General features: G+C 39.2%; 1 protein-coding gene across 1 annotated transcript in view; it reads left to right on the top strand.

The window, feature by feature from the left end:
- Positions 1–19,529, top strand: part of LOC111155576 (armadillo repeat containing 3) — an 88,443-nt gene that overhangs the window by 17,984 nt on the left and 50,930 nt on the right. The window contains exons 3-7 of the mRNA XM_022515824.1: positions 494–619; positions 6,101–6,169; positions 6,408–6,583; positions 8,807–9,001; positions 11,547–11,730. Coding sequence (XP_022371532.1) covers positions 494–619; positions 6,101–6,169; positions 6,408–6,583; positions 8,807–9,001; positions 11,547–11,730 — 750 coding nt within the window. The remainder of the gene's footprint in view (positions 1–493; positions 620–6,100; positions 6,170–6,407; positions 6,584–8,806; positions 9,002–11,546; positions 11,731–19,529) is intronic.

The raw sequence follows: 19,529 nt of genomic DNA, 5'->3' as shown, positions 1-19,529 counted from the left end.
GGACTATAACTCAAAGTATGTTAAGGAAGTCTTGTGATTAATTCTGCCAATCCATGTCTGGCACTATGCTAGGCACTGAGGGATATGAGAGAGTAGAATGGGAAGGGTGTCTGTCCTCATGGAAATTAAGTTAGAGTGGAACAGGCAGACAAAGCAAGGAGATCGCCAAGTGGTATGAAGAAGGTAGACTAAAGAAGGATAAGAAAGGCTTGGATGTAGTGATAACATTAGATTAGGGGGTCAGGGGAGACCCCCTCAGAGCAGGTGCAGCGTGGGCTGACAAGAGGAAACCAACTTTGTCACCGTCAGGAGGAAGGAGAGCAGCTCATGTCTAGGCTACCTGTGCTCTAAAGTTTATTCCGAGAGAAATATATGTGGAAGCAAAGAGGAATATGGGAGGCAAATGGCAAATAAGAAATTAAAATGACATGAGGAAGAGTTTTGATGAGACTGATGATGTTCATGCATGATTTTATTTTACCTGTGACATCAGGTGAAGAAAATAAAGCTACACTCCTTGAACTTGGAGCCGTGGAGCCCTTAACCAAACTGCTCACCCATGAAGACAAAATTGTAAGAAGAAATGCTACTATGATATTTGGAATCCTGGCTTCTAACAGTAAGTGTTAACTTTTAAAAAATAATCTAATAGTCTCATATAATGCATTATCTTTTTTAAATTTAATTTTAAGGGATTTGTTTGAATTTTATTTGAACTGACTTTAATGTTAACAAAAAGTTAAGTATATATAAAAGTTTTATTTATTTATTTTAGAGAGAGAGTGCCAGCTGGTGTGGGGGGGAGAGGGGAGGGACAGAGGGAGAAGGAGAGAGAGGCAGAGAAGGAGACTCCCTGCTGAGCGCAGAGCCAGATGCAGGGCTTGATCCCAGGATCCCGAGATCATGACCTGAGCCAAGACCAAGAGTCAGAGGCCAACTGACTGAGCCACTCAGCCGCCCCAAGAGATATTTTTAAAATATGAAAATATGGGGGCGCTTGGGTGGCTCAGTGGGTTAAAGCCTCTGCCTTCGGCTCAGGTCATGATTCCAGGGTCCTGGGATCGAGCCCCACATCGGGCTCTCTGCTCGGCAGGGAGCCTGCTTCCCTTCCTCTCTCTCTGCCTGCCTCTCTGCCTACTTGTGATCTCTGTCTGTCAAATAAATAAATAAATAAAAGGAAAAAAAAAAAAAAGAAAATCTGTGCAAATATATCCATGCAAAATTTGTCAAAGGTGGTGATGTATGTTCCAGTCTAACAAGTCGAAGGCAATCATTGTCTCTTAAAATTAAAATGGTTTTTTTTCTTGCGTTAGCATAATGCAATTTGTCTGCCTATATGTAAGCTACACTTCATATGTATGTCACAGTGAAAGTAGCCCAGGCTAAAGAGGTTTGACACATTGGGTTTTTTTGAAACTATTAAATATATTTTGCCAAAAATAATTTTAGATGTGTATTTATTTCTTAAATCAGACTCATTACTTGCTTGAATATTTTCATATATTTAATATGGTGGAATAATAGCATTAGTCAAAACATGCTATTATGTCTGTTAAAATATCAGTTTGACCAAAACCATGGCAATAAAGGCAGCCCCTGACTAATGAACAGGATGTATTTTCCATTTGAAAGTCATTTTCATGTTATAATGATAGGTTTTTTGAGTTAGCCTGTGAAAGTCTTCTAACTTTATAATAAAAAATGACATTCTTGGTAGAGACTGAATTCTAACATGAAACTCAGGCAGCTAGGAATAAATATGTCTCTCTGTCTCTCATGGCATGTGGCTAAAATTACCATATTTTTCCTCTCACCAGTCTCAGCGAAAACACAAGCAGTTAGTTTCCTCCTTCAGCTTCCGGCCCCCCCACCTCACTTTCCTGAACGTGCAAGACAGGGCGGGGGCGGGGAATGGGGGCGCTCCTTATTCCATGGTGTCCGGTAGGGACCGTCGCATTAGTCAGAGACAGGAAGATGGGAAGAGAAGGGCAAGGAGCATTTTCTGTGGCATCTGTGCCATTTCAGCCCCAGCTGCAGAGACGGCATGGACAGCACCTGCAGTGGTGGCGGGCAGGGGGGGCTCCGTCGGGGCTGTGACTGAAAGGGATTTTGGCAGCATGAGTTCTAAAGGTGGCTGTTGGGTAAGGCACGGGCTCTGCAGATGGCTGTGAGATGAGGATGGCTGTGGGGGAAGGATGTTCCACCAGCCCAGATTATGGTAACAGCAGTCAACCTTCACACAGCATTTCCAGTGTGCCAGGTGCTGCTCTACGTGCTATTTGCGTATCGTCATTTAATGAGGTTGGTGCTATGATCGTGTCCTTTACATATAAGGCAACTGAGGCACAGCGCAGTTAAATGAGGTAGTAATCATTTATACTGTGGAGCCCTCATAAATGTAATCTCAGGGGCTCTGTATACTAATTCTGCCATATTGAATGAGCCTCACTGAATGTACTTAAAACCAAAAAAGGGAAGACTAAAAATTTTCTTATGTTTTATTCTGTTTACTCACCACAGAATTTGAGAACCAGTGGTGCTTTGTAACACGTCTTTTGCAATTCCTGCAAGTCCTCATCTTAAAAATAGGAATGGGCTCTGAAGGGATTAGGTTCCTGGCACAGTCATGCAGGTGCTTAGTAGAAGAGATGAGATCAGAGCTAGAATTAGAACGTACTCTCTGGCTCATAGTATAGTGGGCTTTCTGTTCCTTGGATCTTCTCTGATCCTTAACGTTAGTGCACATGCTAAGTCAGGTTCTCCTTCTAAGTGATTTTGTGGGGGGAGAATGCAGTTTGTTTGGAATGGAGAGTTATAATTGCCTGTGTGTACTTATATGTTCTAATTTAATGTCTAGGTTTCTGTGACTTCTTTCCTGTTTACTTTTGTTCTTAATTTCTATTACTCATTTTAGTTTGCTATTTCCAGCTTCCAATATGTGAGGAGTTTGTAACCTGTGAAGCCCTCCAAATGGCAAAATTTTCCTGGGCAGGATCTATATAGTGAATTCCATGAGTTTCTAAAGGAGCCTGTGACCCCACAATATTGAGAATGACTGTTGAGTCTGAGTGCTAAGTGCGGTGGCGCTCAGACCTCTAGGGCCCTGCTCTGATGGCTGCTGACTGGGCGGCCACCAGTGCTGGGCGAGTTCAGTCTGCAGCCACGAAGCCTAGCAATGGAAAGAGCTTTGCTGTATTTGCGATTTGAGTCTTACATATGATGAATGAACTTCCAAGAGCTTTCTTTTGATTTCATGAATTGGGTGGAAAAAAAATCAAACCATTATGGGAATGAACTCATTTTCTATTTGAACACATGGCGTCCTCAGCCGCTTGTGGAGTTCCTTTTATGTTACTACACCCAGCACATTAATGGCTGTTGCTTTACTCTGCATACATGTCCAAGTTGACATGGAATAAAATATGAGCTGCAGTCACGTGCTCTAAATCAAAAGACATATTTCCAGATGAATACATAAATAAATGCACCTCTGTGGCTCCATGGTCAAGCTGTCTTTGGGCTGTTTTAAAATAACTAATTTTACTTTAGCAATTTTTATCTTTACATGGCTTTTATGGACTCAATTGTATCACTACGTTCATATGGATGAACCAACAGAAGGTTCCACAAACAGATGCCAGGTCCTAAAAGGATTGCCATGAGAGCAAACAAATCTTACTTTTTCTTCCTTGTCTTTTTTTCTGAAGTGATTGAGTTACCTGCCCATGCCAAGCCTGGGTCCTTCAAGATAGGCACTTAAATTACTTTGTTAAACCTTTTTATCGAAATGGAGCCTCTGTCTCCTTTTACCTGCCAGTCTGTGTTTCGTTTGATGAAGCCATCTAACAGAGACTTATTTAATGGAGTCCGCTAAACAGAGAGTTCATTGCAATCCTCAAAGCTCAGACTTTCCATTACTTTTGGCAGTCTGAAGAGCTTGCCATCTTAAGATATGGTTGATGTAAAAGAATATATAAGGACAAAAGTAAATTTAGACGGTCAGTATTATGCAACCAAAACTTGTAAATAAGAATGCACTGAGGGACGCCTGGGTGGCTCAGTTGGTTAAGCAGCTGCCTTCGGCTCAGGTCATGATCCCGGCGTCCTGGGATCGAGTCCCACATCGGGCTCCTTGCTCGTCAGGGAACCTGCTTCTCCCTCTGCCTCTGCCTGCCATTCTGTCTGCCCGTGCTCGCTCTCTCTCCCTCTCTCTCTCTGACAAATAAATAAATAAAATCTTTAAAAAAAAAAAAAAAAAAAGAATGCACTGAAAACAGATCCTTGAAGGTACTCCAGGACGTGAAGGTGCTGACAGTTCTGGAACAACCTAAAATTGTAGGTGTCACACTGTTTAGCAAGAGTGGATTTATGTGGGCCAACCACAAGTCAGCTGCCATATAGGGGAGTCTGTTGAGAGAGAAGGGGACAGAGGGCAATATTGTTTTTAAAGTGATGAAAACAGCAGCTTCGCACTTATTTTTATTTTACTGATTTAACCTCAAGAAAAGGAAGATTGGGGCGGGGAAGGCAATTTAGTGTCAAAAAGCAGAATAACCAATTGATCAGCTATGCTTCCGATTTGTAAGACCAGTCGGTGAATCCCAATCATCCACTGAGCCAAGAGAAAATGGTTTAGTGGATAGATCTACCAGATCTATCAGATTTGGCTAAATTTATATCGAGAAGGGAATTTCACAGCAGAGAGAATCCTCTGACGAGAACTTTGGACTTGCTAGGGCAGACCAAGGGATGATGGCACATACGGAGGCAGCAAGCCAGCCTCTCCCTGCAGGAGAAGGTCCTTCCTGCAGAGAAGCAAGAGGAACAGAGAGCACACAGAGCCTGAACGTCCCCGACATGTTATTTTATATACCAAATAGGGAATGAGCTTGAAAATGTAAAGGCCAGAAATATTTAGTGTTAAGTATGCAAAAATAGACTGGTATGGCCTTCTCATTTTGAAAAATAGAGACTGCAGTCTTCACAATGAGAAGAGAATAGAAACAGCTCTTCCGGAGGGCACGCACCTATATAGCTCGCCAAAACACCCGGAAGGATCTGAGTATTATGCCTTAACTGAGTTAATTCCCTGTCAAGGTAATACCTTTGTTTTTTGAATGAATGTCGACTGAAAAATAATGCCCTTCACTTTGGGGCACTGTGCTTTCCAGACACTCTACTATTCTTTTGTACTTCAAGCTTGGGTTGACATAGCTATAGCTAGCTGTAAATTTGCTGGCCCTCTATAGCCATTTTGAACAGAAACAGAGCAGAAGTTTCGGTGGGTAGAAAAGCAGCCACATCCCGGAATCCTGCAGGAAAAGGCGTCCAGTGGAGGTCAAATATGCCCAGTGGTTAATGAGGAAAAATTCACCCAGAGACATCTGCCTTAGATGCTGCTGAGCGAAATTTTCCAAAATTCTGCTGATGCTAATTTTGGCTTACAAGCAAAGATAATTGACCAAGAAGAGAAACTACAAAAGCTAATTAGTACCTATGCCTTATTTCTCAGAAAACGGGGGCTAAAGATGGCAGGAGAGGAGCGGGGGCATACCTGCCTGGACTTAATTAGGCTCACATAAATAATACAAAAGTGAACTTAAAAAATCGGTATACTTATCTTTAATCAGTTTTGGCATCTCTGATAAGAAAATGGAATACAAACAAGATATATTCATTGAAAAGGCTGAGGATAATTCTCTTGTGCATTCTGTACAAGTTTTATTAAAATCAAAATTTAAGAATACACTTCCCAACAAAGCAACACAACAAAGAATTTCTACTATATAATAAACAAATGTAGGGCACAGTTACTCAAATGTACTGATTATGGTCCAGGCACATTTTGTATTTTTTTGGTGTTTTGGAAGGAAGTATATTTCAGTGATCAAGGAGCAGAAGCCAGAGTCTGTCTAGGGTCAGGCAGCCCTGGACAGGCCACCTGGTCCCACCACTCACTTGCTATCTGATTTTTGAGTCTCAATGTCTTTATCTGTAAAATTAGGTAATAATAAAGCCTTCTTCATAAGGGTCTATTTCAACAACATCACCATTATTAGTAGTAGTAATAAACATTAATATTCTGTGTCTCCTTTTGTAGATGACGTTAAAAAACTGTTAAGGGAGTTAGATGTCATGAGTTCCGTCATTGCTCAGCTTGCTCCAGAAGGTAACTTTCCATCGTGCATCTGTTTCAAAAGCAGGGCTGGTTTATTTTTCACATTGGGCTAAACTATTCATTGAAAATAGTTTACATAGTCTCAGCTGTGAATTGTCATTAAAATCTCTCAAACCAAGATGGACTCCAACCAAGTAAGATTTGCAAAGCTTTGGTTTTCAAAACGTATTTTAACATAATGCTTGAGTAAGCCTTTTGCATACTTGTGTTGTTTATCTCTGATGCACAGAAGAAGTGGTTATCCATGAGTTTGCCAGTCTTTGCCTGGCGAACATGTCTGCAGAGTGTACCAGCAAAGTGCAAATATTTGAGCATGGTGGGTTAGAGCCACTCATCAGACTGCTGGCCAGTCCAGACCCTGACGTGAAGAAGAACTCTATTGAGTGCATTTACAACTTGGTCCAGGTGAGGGTCATTTCTAAAAGTGTGTTTTGACCAAAGCTATTTCTAGAATTTATTTCAAGATTGCTCTGCTATTTAGGGTCTTTTATGGTTCCATACAAATTTTAGGATTGTTTGGTCTAGCTCTGTGAAAAATGCTGTTGGTATTCTGATAAGGATTGTATTAAATGTGTAGATTGCTTTGGGTAGTACAGACTTTGTTCTTCCAATCCATGAGCATGGGTTGTCTTTCCATTTCTTTATGTCCTCTTCAATTTCTTTCAATGTTTTATAGTTTTCAGAGTTCGGGTTTATGAAAGGGCATTTTAGGAGTGTATTTAAATTTTGAAAGAATAGAATGGCTTGCAAATTAAGACAGGATTATACTAGACAAATGTATTTCTTCTGAAACAGGATATCTAATATATTGAACTAAGTTTGACACAGGCAGTCATTTGTTGACCTAACCTTGGTGATCTAAGCACATTGGGTGCAATATATGCCTTATTCAGTGTACCAACATTTTGGATTAGGCTTATTTATTGGTGGAGATCCAGTAAGTTGAGTACACTGAACAGAACTCATTGTTCACAATTGCAAGATGCTATGTCACTGAACAGTTTTCCTTTGTTATGGAAAGAAACAGCCTCCATTGGCCTTTTCCACCTGTGCTGTTCTATGTCCCTACTCCTAGCTGCAGCCCCACAAGGCACACACACTCACACCCACAACAGGTCCCCTTCCTGACACTTTGGGTACCCTTCTCTGCTTCTTTCCTTGCTCAGGTTCCTGAACAATTCCCATACACCCTTGATAAGCTTTAGATCAACTGAAGATACAAAAACACCACCTTAAGTAGCCAGCAGTGGAGTATAAAAGGAAGAGGTAGTGAAGTGAAAATGAGGCCTCCATTTCATGGAGAGGCGATGAGCTCACGCCCAAAGACAGTAAAGCAGACCTACATTCCTGGCCTTAGAAGTCATTGCCACAGGGCTGGGCACTCATTGGCTTTACTCTTGCTCTTCCTGAGGGACACATTCTGAAGGAAGCTCAGCTGTTTACCTTCTCTCATTCCACAGGCCTAAATAAGCCAGTCAATGTATTAGTATCTTTTATCTTAAGACTCCTCATAGCTTTGATTTCCCTGTATTTTTTCTTTTTATCAAACACAAATGAAAAGCTTACCTTCACTATTCCTTAGAACAGAAATATACTAGTTAATAACGGTATATTAATTTCCTTGGTTTACAACTGCATCACTGCAATCTCTCCTCCTCCTTTTAAAGACACACTCTTAGGAGGACACCATTAAGTACCTACCCTACTCCACTATGACCTTATCTTAACTAATGACATCTGCAATGACCCTGTTTCCAAATAAGGGCACATTCTGAGAGTTAGGACTTCCAACTTATAGCTTGGGAGGGACATAATTCAACCTATAACAAATAGTTACCCATGATTTTTATATTTGTAGGAAGCATTCGTTGAAGAATGGATAGAGAAACCTAAGCTGTTAGTTAGTAGGGTTTTTCCACCTTTAATATTATTTTACATTTGTGATGCTTTGATTTTAAGTGTCATGATTTAGCAGTCAGAGTTTGGGGGCTCTTCATGACTTTTTGCTCTGTTTTCTCCGTTGCTGACCCCAACTAGCCCTGTCCCCACCACTCAACATACACAAAATTATAGACAAACTGCAGAGCAACTCATCTAGACTCTAATGACCCCTTGATATTGTAAACGTCTTAAATAAAGGTCATGTGTCTGAACTAAACCTGATAAAAATCTGTGTGCACAGGGCCTGCCAACAGCACTATGTGCATGTATACGTTTCATAAGCATTCCATTTGAATAAAGATAATAAGGAATTGATGCCATCATTTCATTTTATCAAATACAATTTGAAATAGTGTACAGTGTGTGAAAAGAATTTGATTATGTACAGATTTTATTGTAATGCTATTTGTAATAAAAGAAATTTGCTGGATAATAAACAATAGATACTGCAGAAGTCATAGATCGCATCTTCCTGTTATCGACAATGTCTGCAGAGTTAAAATGAATATTTAGATGTTGCTGGTTGAGGGTTTGCTTATATTTTGGGGGAGTTATTTTGGAAGGGAATCTGGAATAAAGATGGGAAACCTAGAATATCCTTCGTTAGAAGGTAGAGTTTTCCATTCTTGAGATTGACTGTATTTTGCTTTCGAAGTTACTTATTTGATCATTTGTATTTCATGGCAGGATTTTCAGTGTCGAGCTACAGTTCAAGAACTAAATGCAGTCCCCCCTATATTAGATCTCTTGAAGTCAGAATATCCAATTATTCAATTGTTGGCTCTCAAAACCTTAGGTGTTATCACAAATGATAAGGAGGCACGGGTGATGCTAAGGGACAATCAAGGAATGGACCACCTTATTAAAATCCTAGAAACTAAGGTATTTGTAACTTTCATTCAACTCTCTACAGGGAAATGTATCTCTTCTAAATGTTGTTATAAAATATGAACTGTAGAATTTTTAAAAATGAAATTTTAATATATTTAAGCATAGTACTAAGTACAATGGACTAATTTGCTTATTGCTACATTATCAGCATGATTAAATCAGATTAATGATAAAGGCCATTATAAAATAATTTTTTTAGTCTTCTGGTTTAGATATTTAAGGTTTTAAAATTCTTGTTTAGGACCTTCTTTATGATTTCCTGAAGTACCTAGAATTAGTCTTTTAAGCTTTATCGGCCATAGTTTTCTCTAAGGTAAAGTAAGAAGAGTTGTTTACTCCTCATTGTGGAGAGTAATCTGCTTTACTCAGTCTATTGACTTAAATATTATTATTTTTTAAAATTTTATTTATTTCTTTGACAGAGACAGATCACAAGTAGGCAGAGAGGCAGGCAGAGAGAGGAGGAAGCAGGCTCCCCGCTGAACAGAGAGCCCGATGCAGGGCTCGATCCCAGGACCCTGAGATCATGACCTGAGCTGAAGGCAGAGGCTTTAACCCACTGAGCCACCCAGGCACCCTTAAATATTATTTTCATCTAAAGAAATACTTTCACAGAAACATCTAGAATAACGTTTGACCAAATATTTGGATACCATGGCCTACCCAAGTTAATAATCATCATAAGTCCATCTCTTATAAATTTGGTACCCTTACCCATCTCCTTAAATCATACTCAATCTCCAAGTAAAGGCAATAGCAGGGTCCTACTTCTGCCTGGCATGATGTAACTATCCTGTGTACAACCAAAACATACTAACCCTTTTTCCAGAACAGGATGCAATGATGTTTACTCTTCTCCTTGATATCCTATAACGTAAATACTGTGATGTAAAACTAGTGCTAATTTTTTAAAGTTAGTACATCTTATGTTACCTAAGGGGATAAGAGAGGGGGAGAAAAACAAAGATATTTCATACATACACACATACACACTGATTTATAACAAAATAAGGAAAAAATACTCATGGCAATTGCAACCCTTTTGTCTATAGGTGGCCACATGGTGGTAGTTAGTATTTTTAACTACTTTCCTCCGATACACATTCCATGATCCCTTTGCCCTCAGCAAGTACTTCAGCTGGATGCAGTTCTTTGCCTGGTCGGGTGATCCATATCTTCATTCCTGAGGGTCTGGGCCATTAGTAGTCCTGCCTGGATTGCATAGTTACAGTTTTCCGTTGACCTTAATCGCAACGCATGGTAATACTAAGAGACACCACCCTGAGGACTTCCTATATTCTAGATACAGACTTCTTACCTCTACTGTGGAGTAACAGTCCAATATCCCCTTGGTAAATGGGATCAGTCACCCCAGCAGCATTGTAACTCCCTCCTTTGCCTGCTTTAGAGGCATGGGGAGGCCAAAGTGGCTGGGTGGCAGTTTTTAACTTCCAGTTCAGTGGAATCATTGTTGTGTCTCTTGGTGGAAGCATTCTCCCCTTTGGAACTAAGACCTCTGGGCCAGCAGAGCCTAAGGTCTGGGAGACAGGTAGCAAAAATGTTGCTCGTGGGTCCCTGGGGGTAATCATGACTGCTGCCACACCCATTTCCACCCCTTGATTCCTGGACCCACCATCACTGGCTATGGGAGAAGGGCACCTTATATCAGATGCTGATTCAGAACATAACCTTGTGGAGAACCTTGCCCAGCCCCTGCAAAGTACTGCCACTTTGCTGACATTGTAACTAAGTCTTCAGAAGGCCATTCTGTCAAGCCAGCTGCTTCAGGATGGTGGGGATCATGGTAAGACGGGGAATTCCATGAGCATCCTTCCTGTGTTCCTCTCACTCTAAGGATTCCCACTTTAAATGTCTTGCTGTTCAGGGAAGGCTGCAGTTTTCCACAGCGATGGGGATTCGGGAGATTCGTCAAGCAAGAAGGCCACAAACTTATAATACTTCGTCTACTAGTAGGAGATTTTAAGGAATATGCTTTCCTTCAGCTTCTGTCTGCTTTTTCAAAGAATATTATCTTTGGGGAGCCTGGCTGGCTCAGTGGGTTAAGCCTCTGCCTTCGGCTCAGGTCATGATCTCAGGGTCCTGCGATCAAGTCCTTCATCGGGCTCTCTGCTCAGCGGGGAGCCTGCTTCCTCCTCTCTCTCTGCCTGCCTCTCTGTCTACTTGTGATCTCTGTCTGCCAAATAAATAAATAAAATCTTAAAAAAAAAAGAATATTATCTTCAGATTTTAAAGGTGTTGGTGGTAGGAGGTTGTATGAGCAGCTTCACTTGGCTGCCATTACTGGAAATGTCTAGTAATTATCTTTTTTCTCCGGGGGAGGGGAAACAAGAAGAGATGGGCAAACTGTGAGGAAGAGCAATGTCATGATCATAAACAAAACTATTTCCTTGGGCATCTGTCACAACAAAGTTAACAGCATTGTGTTTTGACTGACCTTTGTCTTAACAGTAAAATTTAGGAAGTATCCACCTCTTTTAGTACAGTTTTCTAAAGTTACTCTTGCTTTTATTATTAGGAATTGAATGACCTTCATATAGAAGCACTTTCCGTGATCGCAAATTGCCTTGAAGATATGGATACTTTGGTGCTGATTCAGCAGATGGGGGGTCTTAAGAAGCTCCTGTCATTTGCAGAAAACTCTACAATTCCTGACATTCAGAAGAACGCAGCAAAAGCAATAACTAAAGCAGCTTATGATCGTATGTCTCATTTTATATAAACTAAGCACACATATTTCCTCTTTTATTCTTGATTTAGATTAGAATTAAGCACTAGAGTATTTGTCTGCTTTTATTTTTTTAAATTTTATTGTATTTTATATTTTTTCAGTGTTCCAAAATTCATTGTTTATGCACCACACCCAGTGCTCCATGCAATACGTGCCCTCCATAATACCCACCACCAGGCTCACCCATCCCCCCACCCCCTCCCCTCCAAAACCCTCAGTTTGTTTCTCAGAGTCCATGTCTCTCATGGTTCATCTCCCCTTCCAGTTTCCCCCAACTCACTTCTCCTCTCCTTCTCCCAAAGTCATCCATGTTATTCCTTATGCTCCACAAGTAAGTGAAGCCATATGATAATTGACTCTCTCTGCTTGGATTATTTCATTCAGCATAACCTCCTCCAGTCCCGTCCATGTTGATACAAAAGTTGGGTATTCATCTTTTCTAATGGAGGCATAATACTTCATTGTATATATGGGCCATATCTTCTTTATCCATTCGTCTGTTGAAGAGCATCTTGGTTCTTTCCACAGTTTAGTGACAGTGGTCATTGCTGCTATGAACATTGGGGTACAGGTGGCCCTTCTTTTCATTATATCTGTATCTTTGGGGTAAATACCCAGTAGTGCAATGGCAGGGTCATAGGGAAGCTCTATTTTTAATTTCTTAAGGAATCTCCACACTGTTTTCCAAAGTGGCTGCACCAACTTGCATTCCCACCAACAGTGTAAGAGGGTTCCCCTTTCTCCACATCCTCTCCAACACTTGGTCGTTTACTGTCTTGTTAATTTTGGCCATTCTAACTGGTGAAGGTGGTATCTCAATGTGGTTTTGATTTGAATTTCCCTGATGGCTAATGATGATGAACATTAAAAATAGTGTTATTTTTTCATGTGTCTGTTAGCCATTTGTATGTCTTCTTTGGAGAAGTGTCTGTTCATGTCTTCTACCCATTTTTTGACATGATTATCTGATTTGTGTGTGTTGAGTTTGAGGAGTTTTTTATAGATCTTGGATATCAGCCCTTTGTTTGTAGTGTCTTTTGCGAATATCTTCTCCCATTCCGTGAGTTGCCTCTTTGTTTCCTTTGCTGTGCAGCAGCTTTTGATCTTGATGAAGTCCCTAAAGTTCATTTTCGCTTTTGTTTCCTTTGCCTCTGGAGACATGTCTTGAAAGAAGTTGCTGTGACCGATGTCAAAGAGGTTACGCCTATGTTCTCCTCTAGGATTTTGATAGATTCCCGCCTCACATTGAGGTCTTTTATCCATTTCGAGTTTATCTTTGTGTAAGGTGTAAGAGAATGGTCGAGTTTCATTCCTCTTCACATAGCTGTCCAATTTTCCCATCACCATTTATTTAAAAGACTGTCTTTTTTCTACTGTATATTTTTTCCTGCTTTGTTGAAGATTATTTGACTGTAGAGTTGAGAGTCCATTATCTGGGCTCTCTACTCTGTTTCACCGGGCTATGTGTCTGTTTTTGTGCCGATACCATGCTATCTTGGTGATCACAGCTTTGTAGTAAAGCTTGAAATCAGGCAACATGATGCCCCCAGTTTTGTTTTTCTTTTTCAACATTTCCTTAGCAATTTGAGGTCTCTTCTGGTTCCATATAAATTTTAGGATTGTTTGTTTCAGCTCTTTGAAAAATGCCGGTGGAATTTTGATCAGGATGACATTGAAAGTATAGATGACTCTAGGCAGTATAGACATTTTAACAATGTTTATTCTTCCATTCCATGAGCATGGAATGCTCTTCCATCTTTTTGTGTTTTCTTCTAAATAGTCATTTGAGAATAGGTGCCATATTTACTATCTGGCAGCAAAATTCATCCTAATGCCAATGAGTAAAAGGAGAGATTGCTTTGTCAGGGATATAATAAACTCTTTGATTTAATTATGAGTCTTTTTTTTATTAGGCAATTCATTCCTAAATTGTTTTTAAGTCTGTATTTCTCTTGATTTTGAAATTCTACAGAATCTGTGCATTGTTTGTGATCCTAAAACATTGTTTCAGTATATCCACATTTGGAAAGGTATCTATATAGTAATTTCAATGTCAGCTGGAGACAAGCAGTGCCATGTGATATAGCTGAGAAAAATAATATGCTCATACTATATACATAATACAATTTTCATTTCAGTGGCAAGCTATGTTGACATAAATCTGTAAAATATGAGGGATAAATTATATCACAGGTACTGAAGATGAAATTATAGTTTTAATTTATGTATATTTGGAGTCTTTTATTTAATCAAAGAAGTGATTTTATTTTCCCCCTTCCACATCACTCCTCTTATAAACGATGACAGTTCTGACTAGTTTAAGTGATTTATATTCTAAACATATATACTCACATCTGTATATTTGTCTATGTGTATATTATGGGAAACATTTCCTTCTCAATCCATACTGATTTCTTGAAGGCAGAATTTTATTGCAGTAAGCCGAGTTTCACCATCCAGTGCATAGTTAACATAGAGGGGACTTGGCAAATCTAGACAGGCTGTGAAATTAAAGTTTTTAATACTGGCATAAGTTGCTTGATTCAGTATTCTGTCAAATAGAGTTTAGACCTTATCAATCCTGATCAGTTCTGTTTTCCAACTTTCTCAGGACTTCTTAGCTATTTGAGACCAAAAGCCATGGACAATATCAGACCTAAAATTTTTACAATTTCTCTTATTTCAAGATGGTCGCAGCCCCTCTTGGGTTAGTGAGTTTCATGAATTTATTACTCATCATGTGATGTAGCATTGGGAAGAGCACTGGATGGAGAGTCCCTGGTGGTCCAGTTGTTCTGCTAGTCCCACTACTGGCACTGCGATGACCTAGGTTGTGACTATGAGGGAATCACAGCCTCTCTGGACCTATTTATTAATGATTTATTGAGCCCCCACTCTGTGTCAATAAACCCAGAATAGGCAAGGAAACAGGTGATCACACTGTAGTGTTAAATGGGCTTGATGATGGAAGAACAGGATTGGGGGGGCAGGGTAACTAATTGTCAGCTTGGATCAGATAGATCTTCCTGACATATGAGATTTATAAGCTAGGACCTAAAATAAATAATAGAAATTGGCTGGGCAAAGAGGGTCATGGTGAGATGGGGAAGGATCACCAGTGCTCTAAAGGGAAAGAACAGTATATAAAGGCCAGAGGAGAGACTGAGCATGGTAAATTCCAGAACTGAAAGTTTTCAGTGAATAGAATACAGTAGAAAACTAAAAGTGAAGGCTGTAGAAAGAGGAACCAGATGCTAATGGGTGATAGAGGCCAAGTTAAGGACTTTGGACCTTATTTTGCTAGCAACAAAGAGCCACTGAAGTGGCTTAGAGAGCTGAGGGACCATTACAGATAGTCACTTTTTTTTTTTTTTTAAAGATTTTATTTATTCATTTGACAGACAGAGATCACAAGTAGGCAGAGAGGCAAGCAGAGAGAGAGAGAGGAGGAAGCAGGCTCCCTGCTGAGCAGAGAGCCCAATGTGGGGCTCGATCCCAGGACGCTGAGATCATGACCTGAGCTGAAGGCAGAGGCTTTAAACCACTGAGCCACCCAGGTGCCCCCAGATAGTCACTTTTTAAAGAAAGCACCCTCTTGCTGCAAGGTGGAGGAGAGGTTAGAAATGTGCAGGACCAGACCCAAAAAAGACCAGGAAGGGGATTGCTGTGGTTATCGAGGTAGAAGATGAGAGTATCCTGAAACAGACATTTGCAAGGAGGACCACCAGCACAGTGCTTGGCACATTGGGAGGGTCCATAAGTGTTTGTTGATTGACTACCTGGGTGGGAGGAGGAAGAAGGCAATGTCAAGAATAAGACCAGGTTTCTGGCTGGGATGGCTAGAAGCAGGATGGTGCCATTCATAGAAATGATTTTTTGATGAAAAGAAAGGAAATGAATTTTATTCTTCTTTTAAAAATGGTTGTAAGACGGGGCACCTGGGTGGCTCAGTGGTTAGGCCTCTGCCTTCAGCTCAGGTCATGATCTCAGGGTCCTGGGATCGAGTCCCACATCGGGCTCTCTGCTCTGCGGGGAGCCTGCTTCCTCTTCTCTCTCTCTCTCTCTCTCTCCCCTTGCCTCTCTGACCACTTGTGATCTCTCTCTGTCAAATAAATAAAATCTTAAAAAAAAAAAAATGGTTGTAAGAGGGGTGCCTGGCTGGCTCAGTTAGTGGAGCATTGCGACTTTTGATCCCAGGGTCATGAGTTTGAGCCCCATGTTTGGTGTAGAGATTATAAAGAAATAAACTTTAAAATAAATAAATAAATAGATAAATTGGCAAAATACACATAATACGCAAAATACACATAATATTAAGTTTATTTATAATATTGAGTTTATTTATAATAAACTTAATATTAAGACAATAAACTTAATATTATAAATAAACTTAATATTAAGTTTATTGTCTTAACCAATTTTAAGCTCAATGGCATGAAGTCCATTCACATTTTTGTGCTGCCATCACCAACATCCGTCTCCAGAACTCTTTTACATCTTGCCAAAGAGACAGCCTGTATCTATGGAACAGTGAACTCCCCACTTCTTCCTTCTTGCAGTTCCTGATAACCACCATCCTTGCTGTCTCTATGGTTTTGACTATTTTAAGTGCTTATGTAAGTGGAACCATATAATATTTGTCCTTTTGTGATTGGCTTATTTCACTTTGCACGACTTATCCTCAGGTTCATCCATATTCTAGCATACGTCAGAATTTCCTTCCTTTTTAAGCCTGGCTAGTGTTCCATTGGATGTAAATATCACATTTTGTTGATCTATTTGTCTATTTTTTTTAAAATATTTTTTACTATCTATTTATTTGACAGAGAGACAGAGAGCACAAGTAGGCAGAGGGGCAAGGAGAGGGAGAGGGAGAAGCAGGCTCTCCGCTGAGCGGGGAGCACGATGCAGAACTTAATCCCAGGACCCTGGGATCATGACCTGAGCTGAAGGCAGACGCTTAACTGACTGAGCCACCCAGGCACCCGATCTATTTGTCTGTTAATGGACACTTGGGTTGCTTCCACTTTTTGGCTACTGTGAATAATGCTGTTATGAACATGTATACACAAATAGCTTTTCAAGTCCCTGTTTTTGGTTCTTTGGGGTATACTCATGACTGGAATTGTTGGATCATATGGTAATTCTGCATTAAATCTGTTGAGGAGCTGATGTGCTCTTTTCTATAACAACAACTGCACCATTTCACATTCCCATCAACAGGACACAAGAGTTCCAGTTTCTCTACATTCTCACCAATACTTGTTATGTTATTTATTTATTTATTCAGTTAGTTAGTTAGCTAGTTAGTAGCCATGCTAATGCCTATGAGGTGGTATTTCATTGCGTTTTGGTTTGTATTTCTCTAATGATTGTGTTGTTGAGTGTTCTTTCCATGTGCTTATTGGCCATTTGTTTCTTTGGAAAAAATACCTGTTTAAATCCTTTGTCCATTTTTTTCACCAGGTTGTGTTTTTTGTTTTGTTTTGTTTTTTGTTGTTGTTTTATTGAGTTGTAGGAGTGCTTTATATATTCTGGATAGTAACTCCTTATCAGATGGATGATGTGTGAATATTCTCTCCCATTCCATGGGTTGCCTTTTCACTCCGCTGATTGTGTCCTTTGATGCACAGTTTCTAATTCTGATGTAATCCAATTTATTTTTTGTTTCTTGTACTTTTTGGTGTTATATCCAAAAAATCATTAATAAATCTGATGTCAGGAAAATTTTCCCCTGCTTTCTTCTTAGAATTTTATTGTTTTATCTCTAATGTTTAGGTCTTTGATCCATTTGAGTGGTTTTTACATATGGTATAAGGTAAGGATCCAACTTCACTCTTTTGCGAGTGGGAATCCAGTTCCCTAGCACCATTTGTTGAAATCCATTCTTTATTTGTAATACAAGGAAACTCAACAGAGAGTCTTTAAATCCCATCTGGCACTTTATGTTTTATGAATCTACTTCCTTATGTTAGTTCTAAAATGACTATATTCCAGTTCCAAATTGTGTCTCCTCACTCTTTATTTTAGAATCAAATGACTAAATCTGTATTTATTACATCGATGTCATTTGTGATTTTTTCATGTTCCCTTTAGCCACCATTTTTCCAGACTGAAGAATCTATATTTTACTTAGTCTTTCCCTATATATCATGTCTGTAGGCTATCCTGTAATCATCCTCTTACTTTTTCTGGACTTTCTCTTGTTCACCATGTCTCTCTCAAGTGAGGTGATATGTATTATAAACAGCATTTTAAAAATATGCACGATGATTTTATGTAATATAAAGATTTGGTTATCTTATGATTATTTTCAGTTTCAGTTTTATGAAGCAAGTGTTTTAATCAGCCTTTTGACCATGTCAGCAAACTGAGCCAACACTTTGAGGGAAAAACCTACAGTGAACCCCAGATCCCCATTTTGAACCCAGAATTCAAAGACTTCCATTTTAAAGTCTAACATTTTTTAAATTTGTAGTTTAAAAATGTAAATTTTGCCTTGGAAATAATAATGCATTTTCACTGAGGTCTAGGAAATAATCAGTGTATATAGGTCTTCTATGAAATCTTGAAAAGGTATGCTCTTTTCTTATTACCTAACAAATATTTATTCTATGCATGCTATATGCAAGGAATTATTCTAGAAGGTAAAGGTAAACAATGAATAAAATAAGTGGACAAATATTTGTTGAATAGAAAAAAGATGTATTTTCAGTGGAATGTAGAGTTTGATATTTACCTTTTAGTTCAACTTTATAAATTACATTGTACAGTTTTTGTCCTCTTTATTTTTGTCTATTCTTTGATATCACAGAGGAAGAGTGGTATGTTAGAAGTTTCTCACTATGTTATTTCTGTTGATTTTCTCTTGTAATTTTATTTTAACTGACTTTGCTTTATTTAGTGTTATTTTATATCCACTATTGATTTTTTTTTAAATCTCACTTAACTGATTTTTAGCTTTAAATTATAATTTGATATTAAGATTGCCACTTTATCACCCAAATATGGTCTTGGCAAAAACCAGTCTGTAAACTCCAGATGGTTTAAATAAGGAGACGAATGAAGGGACCCCTTTCCAAAGTATATTTAGGGTTAAGGGAACAAACAACGGATGGTGATGTCCCCACAGATTAGCAATATCTTATCTCCATCCCTTAACCTTAAGCATGTGACTTCTTCTTCTACCACTCTGCCAAAACAGTCCTTGTAGAATTTGACATTGACTTCCCAACTTCTAAATCTTACAGACGTGTCATTTAGCTGATTATTCTCTTCTTCTGTTTATTTACATCCTTATGCTGTTTACAATAACCACCTCCTCTTCCCTGCTTCCATTCTATTCTGTGCCTTTTTTTTTTTTTTTTTGGTCAAACACTACCTATATTTCTTATCTACCCCTTTTTATAACTGTTGCCTGCCTTGACTTCTCTCTGCCAGACCTAGCCTGATCTAGCATACTTTCTTTTATATTAATTAGTAACAATGATAAACTCTAAAAACTTAACAAGGATTAACAAAATTACCCCCTAGTATTTCTGTATTGAAGATAAATAATTGTGAAGTTTCAAAATAATTTTCCAGAGTTAGAAAATCCTAGAAGAGAGCACAGGCAGTAATTTCTCTGACATCAGCCGTAGCAACATTTTTCTAGATATGTCTCCTGAGGCAAGGGAAACAAAAGCAAAAATAAACTATTGGGACTACATCAAAATAGAAAGCTTCTGCGCAGCAAAGGAAACCATCAGCAAGATTAAAAGACAGCCTACC

The sequence above is a fragment of the Enhydra lutris genome, unplaced genomic scaffold (genome assembly GCF_002288905.1).
Source record: "Enhydra lutris kenyoni isolate GAN:26980312 unplaced genomic scaffold, ASM228890v2 scaffoldscaffold42, whole genome shotgun sequence".
NCBI classification, from domain to species: domain Eukaryota; kingdom Metazoa; phylum Chordata; class Mammalia; order Carnivora; family Mustelidae; genus Enhydra; species Enhydra lutris.
This window is presented reverse-complemented; position numbering and strand designations above follow the sequence as displayed.